Here is a 12500-nt window from a genome sequence, read left to right on the forward strand (position 1 = left end):
TCATAATGGCCATGATGCGTTTAACATTGAAGTCAATGGCAAAAACAGTGCATGGGAGTTATGGAAGCCCAGATATCCTTGATGCTTTGCTGTCAGCTGTTCTTGTTTGTTGACCTGGTGCCCCACACTTCACTCTTCAATATACCCTGTAGATTTCCATGCCACGTTTTGGTGTTAACTCACCAGTTTAATTCTAACTCAACAGAAATAAAACCCCATTCATTTTCAATGGGGTTTCATTTCTGGTTATTTAGAATTAAACTGGTGAGTTAGCGCCAAAACGTGGCATGGAAATCTACAGAGTATATTGAAGAGTGAAGTGTGGGGCACCAGGTCAACAAACAAGAACAGCTGACAGCAAAGCATCAAGGATATCTGGGCTTCCATAACTCCCATGCACTGTTTTTGCCATTGACTTCAATGTTAAACGCATCATGGCCATTATGAAGACAGAGAATGTCCTAACCAAGTATTGACCATTGCATGTTATGTAGAAAGTACCAAATTTCAACTGATTTAATGTGACCCGAATTTTGATGAAGAAAAATTTGATTTTATAACAATATTCTAATAATGCGAATTCCCCAATTCATGGTTTTTTTGAGCTGGAAGGCCAACGTATATAAAAAGAAAAAAAATAATGACTAGAATAGTTAAAAAACTGGGCCATGAATCTACAATCCATGACAGTTTAACATTATTGATGGAATTATGGAAATAAATCAACTTTTTCATGGTATTCTAATAAAAAGGCCTGGAGCTGTATTATTATATTACGTATATTATACAGTATTAATTATTAAGTGATTTGTTCCGATTTATTTTATCCATTTTGTGAGTGATTCCAAAACATTGCTCACCGATCTCATTCATTAGTGATCGCAGGCCGTGGACAAAGAATTCCGCCTCTGGGTTGGACATCTGGGCTCGTTGCTTCAGGTCTGCGCCTGTATCACGTGCACAGGAAGGAACAGCACAGTCAGGTAAGGCAAGAGTCAGCCATATTGACATCATTGACTTTTTATGATGCTGCTTGATAACAAAAGAGCAAGTGTGATAAACATGCATGCTGATGAAAGCGATTAACTTATTATTTTCTGGGGTGGTGTTGGAATTGATTTGCACGGTAACACTTTATAATAATGTTCCTTAGTAAAGACTCAGTAAATAATTAACTAATGATGAATAAAACATTAACAAATGTTTTTATTATTAACTAAGCTTTATTAATGCTTTATAAAATATCTACAAATGATATATTCAAGATTTTACACACCTTATAACAGACTATTTTATTCATTTACAAGCAACTTGTAAATGTTTGATAAATATGAAATATTAACATAACATTTCCTAGTCATTTACAAGCATTTGTTTACATTTCCTAATCATTTACAAACGTTTGTTAATGTTTTGTTCATCAATAGTTAATTATTTATTAAGTCTTTATAATGCTTTTTTGCATCCATTATTCTAAAGTGTTACCATTTGCACTGTGAGTGAGAAATCCATTTTGCAATCATTGCAGTACACTACAAACACGTCTGTGTAATACAGATCTGCTGCACCAGCTCTTGGCATGGATTATCCACAGAGAGCATTAACAGGTATCAGACAAAAAGACCTGTGGAGATCGATCTCTGTCAATTAAGTTTGGCTATCCAGCTGCCCAGACACGGTATTACACTGGTGTTACATGGTATTAAATATTGTTACACTGGTTATTACACAGTACCTATTGTGGTAGATCCACTGTGAACCATTGAAATAAAGTGTTACCAATATATTAAGGTTTTATGCAAACAGTCCCTTCAGTACCTCAGCAACCCCCTTAGGTCCCGGCCCCCAGTTTGGGAACCACTGCTGTATGTCATATTTTCGCCATATTGCCCCCTATAATTTCTGGCCTATAAGCTGCACCCGAATATAAGCCGCGCACACTCAAATTAACAAGAACAAAATAATTGCATATATACCTACAGGCTGCACCTCTTTATAAGCCACAGGTGTCCACATTGTAACATGAGCTATTTACAAAACATTAATTCTGGAGCAAACTCTGTTCACTTTGTGCTTGTCACATGTAAAAATTCTATACATTAGCCGCATCATGGTATAAGCCGCAGAATTCAAAGCATTAGAAAAAAGTAGCGGCTTATAGGCCGGAAATTATGGTAGTTACTCTTACTGTTTGGAGGTGTGTGGGAATGTGCTGCATGGTAACCCTGCATGACCCCCGTGCCCCCTTCTTACCCGCACAGAAGACTCCGGGCACCATGCTCCGAAACACCACCACCCTCACGGCAGCATCATGATGCAGAACGGCAACCAAGTCCCGCATCTACAAGTACACACACACACGCGCACACGCGCGCGCACACACACACACACACACACACACACACACACACACACACACACACACACACACACACACACACACACACACACACACACACACACACACACACACACACACACACACACACACACACACACACACACACACACACACACACACACAGTGAGCCACTGTGGTGTGTGTGTATACTGGCCTACATTTTCTCTTTGGGTAGTCTTTTGAATTATACATTTCCCTTTGTTCTTTTGGGGGTGCTGCTTGGTGTGCTTCTGCTGGGGTGGTTTGTTGTGGAGGAGGGTGGTGGCGCTGCAAGGCTTTGATCATGTTCACAAGGACCGAACGAATATTCACTTTTAAAAGAACATGTAATTTCTGCTGAGTCGTTAAGGAGAAGAGTAACTTTATTCAATGTCCTGTTGTGGTATTAGTACTCTCTTGAAATTCAGCACAAGCTAGAAGATAACGAATGCATAATAGCGAAGGTAATGTGAGGACGGCTTAATCGGATTCAGAGTTCAACTGATATGACAGGCGGCGGTTCCTTGTCTGATCCCGTGATCTTCAGGTGTTGATGGTGGTGACTGACAGGCTGTTGCCATGGCTACACAGGTGTAGGGCTGCTCGATTATGGGAAAAATCAAGATCACGATAATTCCAGAGTCAATATTGATATCACAATATTATTAAACAATATTTTGTTAAAGAAACATAATTGTGCCAAACGATTCACAATCTTCCCTCTCTTCAGTAGTGTGAATGGAGATCCATAGAGAACAACACAGTGGTTGGGTAGCAAGTCTGCCCTGTGCTCACAATGGCTCAATTGAAGGGGAATGTATTGCACATAGCATAGCCTACCTTTTGGCAGTAGAGACAAATGACAATGTAATTGTTTCAAGTCGATATTATTAATAAGTTGGATATCATTTGACAGCAATATTTATATCACAATACAAATTTGATATATTGCACAGGCCTACACAGGTGTCCACTCACCTGAGTCACAAACACATGACCAAGAGAGTTCCGAGCCTTCTGTTGACACATCTGCACTTCAACTATTCCTACAGGAGAGAGAGAAAGACAGACAGACAGACAGACAAAGACAGAGAGAGAGAGAGAGAGAGAGAGAGAGAGAGAGAGAGAGAGAGAGAGAGAGAGAGAGAGAGAGAGAGAGAGAGAGAGAGAGAGAGAGAGAGAGAGAGAGAGAGATTATGTCTTTGTACATTGATAGATTATGTCTATGTATAGTGTGGTTACAGTCATGGAGGTTGATAAAGCAAATTGCCATTCACCCTGATATCAGTTGATGAACATGATGATGATGCAAGTTTGGATTATAAAACATACGGAGTGCAGTAGACAGTCGGAGAGAAGGAGAAAGTCATGCTAACAAGCCTGACGCTTTATTATGTGAGCAAATGCACCAAAGCGTATTGGCCCTACAGCCTTCATCAGGGTGTGTAAGACAAGAAGACAGCCATCTACTAAAGTGCCTGAACCAAGGATCTTTCTCTTCCATTGGTTCTTCTGTACTCTACAGTCTGATCTCAACACCCCTACTCTACACAGGCTAGTGTAACAGAGGCCAACTAGTATAGTAGAGTGTGGTGTGGTTGATTGGTTGATTGATTGATTGCTTTATTGACAACACATCTGTTGCTCCTTATAGAAGCACTGTTCTTCCTGTGGTCAAAACAAATCCATACATTATTTTACATTTTTCTCTTTTCTTTTTACAAATGATACAAACCCAACAGAAGACAAAAACACAAGACACACAAAACAAAAGAAACTCAAAAGAGGAAATGAGAACCTGTCACTCATAGGTTACGTTGGTCCTATTAATAATACCTAAACCCTATAAATAGAGGGTGAAATAAAACACAAACGGAGAAAGTAGGCCTACATCAGAGCAAGATAATAAAGTAAAGTACATCCAATAAGAAACCAAAAAATCATGTATTTTGTATAAACAAAAACAGTTTTAGTTTAGTTTTGAAACTAGTTGTTCGTAAACCTCCCTCCCGAAGCCTCATACAGTATCGGTACAGCTGAGCTATTGGACTGGTCCTTTAGCTCAGCGGTATCTTGCTGTGCCTCCCATTTTACCGAACTGGAGCGTTGACTAGGACAGTGTTTCCCAACCAGGGGTACGTGTACCACTAGGGGTACGTGAGCACACCTCAAGGGGTACGCGGAAAAATGTAATAATAACTAATGTATTGAGTGTAGTCACATTGGGATAGTGGAACAGAGCCTGAATGAGGGCGAGGGGGTACTCATCATATGAAAAAGTTGCTAAGGGGGTACGCAGGACAAAAAAGGTTGGGAAGCACTGGACTAGGAGGTGGCGGGTTCGAGCCCCAAGTGGCGCAGGAAGGAACACCTCAGTAACAATAGCAAAAAACAAAGTCAGCAACACCAGGTTCCACGCCACACTCTGCTAGTTGGCCTCCGTTACTCTCACCCCCCTAAACCTCACTCCCATCCCGGGTCAACGGCACCAGTGCCCTGTTACCGTTTCACTAAAGTAAAACAGTGATTGTCCTGACAGTGGCCAGTTTAATCGCTGCCCGTGTTAGGTGCAGGGCGGCTGACAGCTTTGGCTGGGCCCTGGTCTGGACAAAGTCCTCTGAAGAGGTCCCCTCAACCAATATGTAATGAGAACTAGGGCTACACAATTAATCGAAAAATAATCAAAATCGTGATAAAATAGTGAAATCGAACTCGTGATTTTAATCGTGATTTAATCGTGGCAAAAGTGAACTACTTTTGAGAGCGTCCTTGAAGCCATAACATACTGGTGTTTCTGGCCAGAAATCTGTCATGCTATTGCCTTTACATAATTATTACAATTCATTTTATTTTGCTCATCCCGTATGTAATTCATTCTTGGTTATATTTCATCTTGTTATAATTTTCAAAAAAATCTGCAAAAATCAATAATCGTGATCAATAATCGTGGTTATGATTTTGACCAAAATAATCGTGATAATGATTTTTTCCATAATCGTGCAGCCCTAATGAGAACCCAATTCTGGGCCCCCTCTGTCCCTGGGCCCGGGACATCTGTCCCCTTTATCCCCCGTCAGCTTCCCTGGTTAGGTGACCTATGGGTCACGCAGGGCAGTCATGGGTAAGTGGTTAGGGTGTCAGAGTTGTAGCCAGAGGTTGCCGGTTCGACTACCGATCCGCCAGGTTGGTGGGGGGAGTAATTAACCAGTGCTCTCCCCCATCCTCCTCCATGACTGAGGTACCCTGACCATGGTACCGTCCCGCCACACTGCTCCCTTGGGGCGCCATTGGGGGGTTGCCCCCTTGCACGGGTGAGGCATACATGCAATTTCATTGTGTGCAGTGAACACTTGTGTGCTGTGGAGTGCTGTGTCACAATGACAATTGGAGTCGGAGTTTCCCAGGCGTGGGCTTTCTTTCTATGTCGGCCTGTGCAGAGTACCAGGGGTCAGCTGGCCTGTGCAGTGAGTCTTTGAAGGGAGTTTTGACAAGGGGACACGGGCCGCAATCAAATGGGTCACTCTTTACATGTCTAGTTAATGATTCAGCTATGGCTGCTACAGTGGGGGCTAGCTCAGGCCGGGTGGCAGGTGTGTGTGTGTGTGTGTGTGTGTGTGTGTGTGTGTGTGTGTGTGTGTGTGTGTGTGTGTGTGACACAGACATTGCAAATGCAGTCTGAGGTAAGCTATTGCAATGACGGCATAGTAAGTCAGGTACAGGTGTGTTGGGCTAGTCAAGTACTGTCTATTTCTGGTTCCATTCCGCTTTATAGTGTATTATTATGCTGATTACTTAATGCAACATAGAGTAGCTATAGTATACTGTCAAACTAAAAATACATGTCCAGTGCATCATACTGTACATACGCACTGCAGTAGACCTACCCAGACTAACACACGCTTCTATCCACACCGTGGCATGTCTATAGGCTAACCTACTTAACAAGTAGGCCTATCTGAAGGATCATCTTTGTTGCTCTTTTGTGTTGCTGTATCTGAGCCACAATATGACATATTAGGCATGTTTTTAACTGTTTGACTGTTCAACTTCCATTAGTGTAGTATTGGTCAACAACAAAAGTGAACAATCTTGCAGCTGAACACCTTATGGTGTCCAATCAGATTTACGCGTGTTTGGTCTGCCAATGCCCTTACGGTATGTAAACATTTTACAACTCATAAAGATATCGTTGACTCCTCCTACCCATATCATCTCCATCCAGCCGGTTTAAATCCACTTCTACCGCTTCACCGGGAACAGTTTCGGAGTGAAGGCTGCGGACATGCAGAGACCGAAACGACAGCCGGTTTTCCACAGCGCCAAGTCGCGTTGGAAGAGAAGCAGCACCAGCTCCTTGGATCAAGCTACACTCAAGTTTTACACCGAAAAGACACCTGGAAAGTGTGCGTGGTTTCAGCAGTCTTTTGAGTAAAGCCATAGTTTCGGTATTGGGGGTCTTCCAGCTGGCAAGCCACCAATTACTGGGCAAGGCGGCAGATTTGTAGTTGCCGTGTGTTTGGGTAACACCACCTCCCTGTGGTCTTGTAATGGTTTTATTACAATGTAACTTTATCTTCTTCCTCATTGAACTTCGTGTGCACACTTCCTGATCCGTGCACGCCGCCACCTCGGTTACTGACGTAGACATCAACAATGACTCAGCAAAAAAGCTACAATGCCCATTCAAAATTGGTATTGCCTATATACAATACATTGGCTACAATAATAATGCGCGCAAATAATTGCATTTAGGCCAAGTTTCCGAACTCATTAACACTAGATACAGTATGTGTCAGTCAGGCCCAAAGAAACTCAAGAGAAAGAACAATCTCTTGGCGGGGAATGCATTAGCCACGGTGTAGTACGGGGGCGTTGCCTGAGGACACGACTGGATGGAAAATTAACTCCCTTGCGCATGGTCATTGGTCAGTGGGTGCGATGGATGCTATTTTCGTACTCCCTTGCACATGGTCAGTGGGGGCGACACCATGATGGATAATTTGTGGCCAAGTAATGGCAGCTGTTGGTCAGCAGTAATTGCTGGGGGTAATTAAGGACAGCTGACAGACATTCACGCTGTCCTATGACCTGTTCCACAGTGAATAACATTTCCGTACTCCCCTCGCCATCATTTCCTACTACGCTGTTATGACGTGAGTAAGCCCTCTTGTCTCAAGCCTCTTTGGTCAGGCCGAGGTGCTTGATGTCATAGTTTTACAGCTGCTGTGATCTACACATCAGCATCGCCAGGGGGCGATCATGTGATGCAATAGGCCAGTGCACAAGCTCAAGACGCTCCATACATCCACTGAAGGCAGGTTTGGATTTAAAAAATATATGGAAAAAAACAAGTAGGCTAGACTGAAATGCATAGTTTATTCAAGAATATCGTAATTCAGATGTGAACCATACAGACAAAAGCTGGCCACCTGACAACACATCTAACATCACATTTTTATTGTTATTTTATTTTATTTAATTTTAAGAAAGACAAATATGAATAGTCCAGTGGTCTAGGAACAATAAGATATATAGATGTATAGATAGGCAATATGTGCATAGGTTTAATAACATCATGTGTCAATAATGTATGTGTGTGTGTGTGTGTGTGTGTGTGTGTGTGTGTGTGTGTGTGTGTGTGTGTGTGTGTGTGTGTGTGTGTGTGTGTGTGTGTGTGTGTGTGTGTGTGTGTGTGTGAAAGCGCATGTGTGTGTGTATGACATCAGAAGCGAGAGAGAGTGTGTGTGTGTGTATGACATCAGAAGAGTGAGTGTGTGTGTGCGTGTGTGTGTGTGTGTGTGTGTGTATGACATCAGAAGAGTGTGTGTGTGTGTGTGTGAGAGAGAGAGAGAGAGAGAGAGATAGAGAGAAAGAGATTGTGTGAAGAGAGTATCAGAAGAGAGTGTGTGCGTATGGCATCAGAAGAGAGTGTGTGTGTGTATGGCATCAGAAGAGAGAGTGTGTGTGTATGGCATCAGAAGAGAGTGTGTGTGTGTATGGCATCAGAAGAGTGTGTGCGTGTGTGACATTAGAAGAGTGTGTGTGAGGGTCTGGGGCTCCTGGCGAAGATCTCTGGTATGGTGAGTTCTGTCTCGCATGGCGGTCGGCCGCGGTGCCGGATGTAGCGAGCCTTCCGGGCCTCGGCCAGCGCCGCCGCGAAGTTGGGCAGCGTGTGCACCGTCCGCAGCCCTCCGTCCGGAGCGAACACCTCGAAGGGAACCAGAGAGGTGTCGGCGACAGCGACAGCGACAGCAGACGTTGGCCTCTGTGTTGGTGGCGTGTGTGTCTGCTGCTTCACCATCTCTAATTCAACATCTTTATTATCTTTCTCTGTTTTCATTCCCCTGCTGCTCCTTTCTCTTTCCCTCTCCTTCTCCCTCTCCTTCTCCTTCTCCTTCTGTGCACTGTTCCTTCCTTTCTCACGTTCTGCTTTGCCCTCGTCACTCTCTCCTGTTATGGTGGTGGTGGTGGCGTTGCTGCTGCTGGTGGTGGTGGTGTTGCTGACGGTGGTGGTGCTGGTGCTGGTGGTTGCTCCAGGCTGCATTCTCAGGTCTGGCAGGCAGAGCGGCGCTAGTGAGCCGTCTCCTCTGGTGACATCACTGCTGCTGATGAACTCCTGAACTCGAGCCTGTAGGGAGGAGGAGCCAGACGGGGGCTTCAAGGGCCTATAGGAGCGAGGGAACACAGGAGGAGAGAGAGAGATAGAGGGGAGGGGTAGAGAGAGAGGGAGAGAGGGAGGGAGGGGAGAGAGAGAGAACACAGAAGGGGAGAGACATGGAGAGAGAGTTAGAGAGGTTTTGTGTGAAGGAGTGAGGGACTACTGAAGAGAGAGGGAGAGAGAGATTTTTCATGAAGGAGGGAGAGAGAGAGAGAGCAGGAGAGAGAGATCGTTTGCATGAAGGAGAGATTGAGAGAGGGAGATAGTGAAATAGATGCACAGAGAGATAGAAAAATGAGAGAGATAGACAGCGCAATCAATGGAAAAAGAGCAAGAAAGATGGAGAGACAGTGAGGTAAAGAAAAAATGAGAGAAAACATATTCATACTGACATTTCAAGTTCAAGCTCGGCATCTGTTTTTCTGCCAAAGATAAAAAGGTGTGTGTGTGTGTGTGTGTGTGTGTGTGTGTGTGTGTGTGTGTGTGTGTGTGTGTGTGTGTGTGTGTGTGTGTGTGTGTGTGTGTGTTTGTGTGTTTGTAGTGTCTGCCTGGGTGGTGGGCATTGAAGTCAAGCTCAAAGTGATGTATTTTAAACCAAAGGAAACGCCACACAGCATGACTGTAAGCAAACAAACCAGTGGAGCTGAGCTCATTTGCAATACATTTTTTATGTTTTATACTGATGCCAAAACAGTCTGAAAAATATTAAACTGAAAAATATGAGTCTAGATGTAAATGAATAATATTGATGGATTTTTATTGAAGCTACACAGAAAGAGTGAGATAACCAACAGGGGCATAGCAGCGAATTGTGGGCCCTATGTACAATCAGCTCCAATGGACCCCCACAGTCATATATCAACATAACTCAGACACTGTGTGGGCCCCTGGTGACTCAGTCACACTTTACCCGCCCTGTATGACACCTCTGGATATCACCCTGCAGTGTGACCATGAGTGCATCTTAATATGGGACCTTGCCTCCTCCACCTGCCTCCTCCACTCGCTTCTCGTCATGATGACATCACTGACAACAGCATTATATTTCAATATCTTGCAAAAGCTCAATTGTAGAGTCTTTTTCTCGTTTGCAATTGTTATGGTGAATGAAAAACAGTCCCTCAAAAGTTGTTGTGGCTAGGCTGACAGCTGGGAAACTTTATCGTTTTCTCCACGGAGGAGAGGCCAGGAGGCGGGGCGAGGAGACAAGCGCAAGTGGAGGAGGCAAGGTCACATATTAAGACGCACTCCATGTGCAGGCAAACACCAGCCATTTCCTGGTATGATACTCTGCTGGACTGGGGGGGAAATAGGGTAAGGGCACTTTTGGCTTAACCCATTTTGTCCTAAGCCCATTTTGGGAAAGGGTGCCCTCTGCCTATTACATCATAAATATCTCAGCCTCCGAAGCACATGCAAACATGAAATGAGTTACATTTAAAAGCTAGGACCCTCGTTTTGCCTTAGAATTCATTCAGCTCTAACTTACCCACATCTTTAATAAAACAGCTCAAATCTCAAGACCCTGAATGTAGCGTATATGTGTCTCCAGGACGCAATGGGTAAATGTGGGTTTTTTTTACATTTCTGAAAATAGGGGCCCACGAGGGTGCAGGGCCCACCTGAAAATGCCCGCTATGCCAGATGGCCAGTCCAGCCCTGGACACACACGTGTACCTAAATGAATATGAATCCATCAATAAATCCATTACAAAAAAACAAGGTCATTGCAGCTTCGTGATCCAGCTGTGACTGAGGAGGGAAAGTTATAATGGGAAGAAAAATTCCCCTTCGGAGGCATATATCATATCAATAGCAATGGGCATAATCAAACTCTTCACACACACACACACACACACACACACACACACACACACACACACACACACACATGCATCAATAGTAATGGCCATAATCATACTGTTCACACACACACACACACACACACACACACGCATCAATAGTAATGGCCATAATCATTCGATTAAGGTGCAGGGAACACCGACTGTGTGTGTGTGTGTGTGTATGTGTGTGCGTCTGTGCGTGTACGTGCCGTGGCTGTAATGGCCGTTATGACAAAGTGTCGGGCCAAAGCCATCAATCTCCTCTGTACAGCCGACGGCGCGCCGCGATCCTCTTTTCACACCGCTCACCTCCACCCCTCCTGTCTGGCCCCCCTCCCCTGTCTGCCCCCTTCCCCCCGCCTGCCCCCACCCCCCCCCCCCCCATTTAGCCCGACACTGTCACCGCCCCCCGTTTATCAGGGCTGCGAGACCAGCGAGACAGAGAACATCCTCTGTGTGTGTGTGTGTGTGTGTGTGTGTGTCATTCTGCCTGTCTGTCCCATTGTTTATCAGCCTATCTGTGTGTCTGTCAGTCTCTCTGTCTATCTGTTTTTCTCTGGATGCCTGTCTGTCCTTGACTCTCTGTCTGTCTGCCTTTGCTTCTGTCTCTCTCTCTCTATGTCTGTCTGTATTTGTCTGTCTGTCTGCCTGTCTGTATTTTTCTGCCTGTCTGTAATTGTCTGCCTGTCTGCATTTTTCTGCCTGTCTGTATTCGTCTGCCTGTCTGTACATGTATTTGTCTGTCTGTGCGTCTGTCTGACTGACTCTATCTGTCTGCATCTTCCCGTCTGTGTCTCTGTCTGTCTGTGATGGTAGCTGACTGAGGGACTTCCATCCAGACACGTTCATCCATCCTGACACATAATGACCAGCGGGGCGAGTGGGTTATGAGTGTATGGGTTATACGAGGTATACGAGTTATTTGACTTCCTTTATGACAGGAGGCATTAAGACTGCAGTACAAAGACTACAGTGAGGTGGCATGAGGCTGAGGATTATAGCCATGCATTTAGACCCGCTGTATGGGGAATGGCTGCTTATGAAGACCTAGTAAATAATTAACTAATGATGAACAAAATACTAACAAATGTTTTTTTTATTATTAGCTACATTTTATTCATGTTTTATAAAATATCTACAAGTAATATGTTCAAGATTTTCACACCTTCTAACAGAGTATTTTGTATTCATTCACAAACAATTTGACAAATATAAAATATTAGCATGATATAACATTTCTCAGTTATTTACAAAGATTTGTTAATGTTCTGTTCATCATTTATTCATCATTTGCTAAGTGTTATGAATGCTTTATAAGCAGAAATTATTATTGGTTTTACCACTATATGAAAAGACAACCTAGACAAGACGAAATGAGTTGGCCAAATTTCATGATCACTGCAGAAAAAAAAAGACAGACAACACTTTATTTATGTCGATACACCAGCGCTCCATGTATGTCGATACACAAGCATGTGTCATTGCTGCATGTGATGAGACAGAGTTGTGTGTGTTTATTCAAGTTTTACGAGTTGGAGCAACCACATTTTGTGCCAGACTTTTCTTGCCTATTCAGCTCCCGTGTTCTTTGAAGTGTATTGTACCCTGAAGCCCAGAA

The 12500-nt window shown here is 43.9% G+C and overlaps 1 protein-coding gene across 1 annotated transcript in view; it reads right to left on the reverse strand.

The window, feature by feature from the left end:
• The window catches only part of echdc2 (enoyl CoA hydratase domain containing 2), a 24365-nt gene extending 17439 nt beyond the window's left edge, over positions 1-6926 (reverse strand). Inside the window, exons 1-4 of the mRNA XM_063200668.1 lie at positions 6584-6926; positions 3359-3426; positions 2254-2341; positions 861-947 (exon numbers count right to left, since the gene is read on the reverse strand). Of these exons, the coding sequence (XP_063056738.1) occupies positions 861-947; positions 2254-2341; positions 3359-3426; positions 6584-6818 (478 nt within the window). The 5' untranslated portion in view covers positions 6819-6926. The remainder of the gene's footprint in view (positions 1-860; positions 948-2253; positions 2342-3358; positions 3427-6583) is intronic.
• Positions 6927-12500: the final 5574 nt, after the last annotated feature.

Source organism: Engraulis encrasicolus, chromosome 6 (genome assembly GCF_034702125.1).
Source record: "Engraulis encrasicolus isolate BLACKSEA-1 chromosome 6, IST_EnEncr_1.0, whole genome shotgun sequence".
Lineage (NCBI taxonomy): Eukaryota > Metazoa > Chordata > Actinopteri > Clupeiformes > Engraulidae > Engraulis > Engraulis encrasicolus.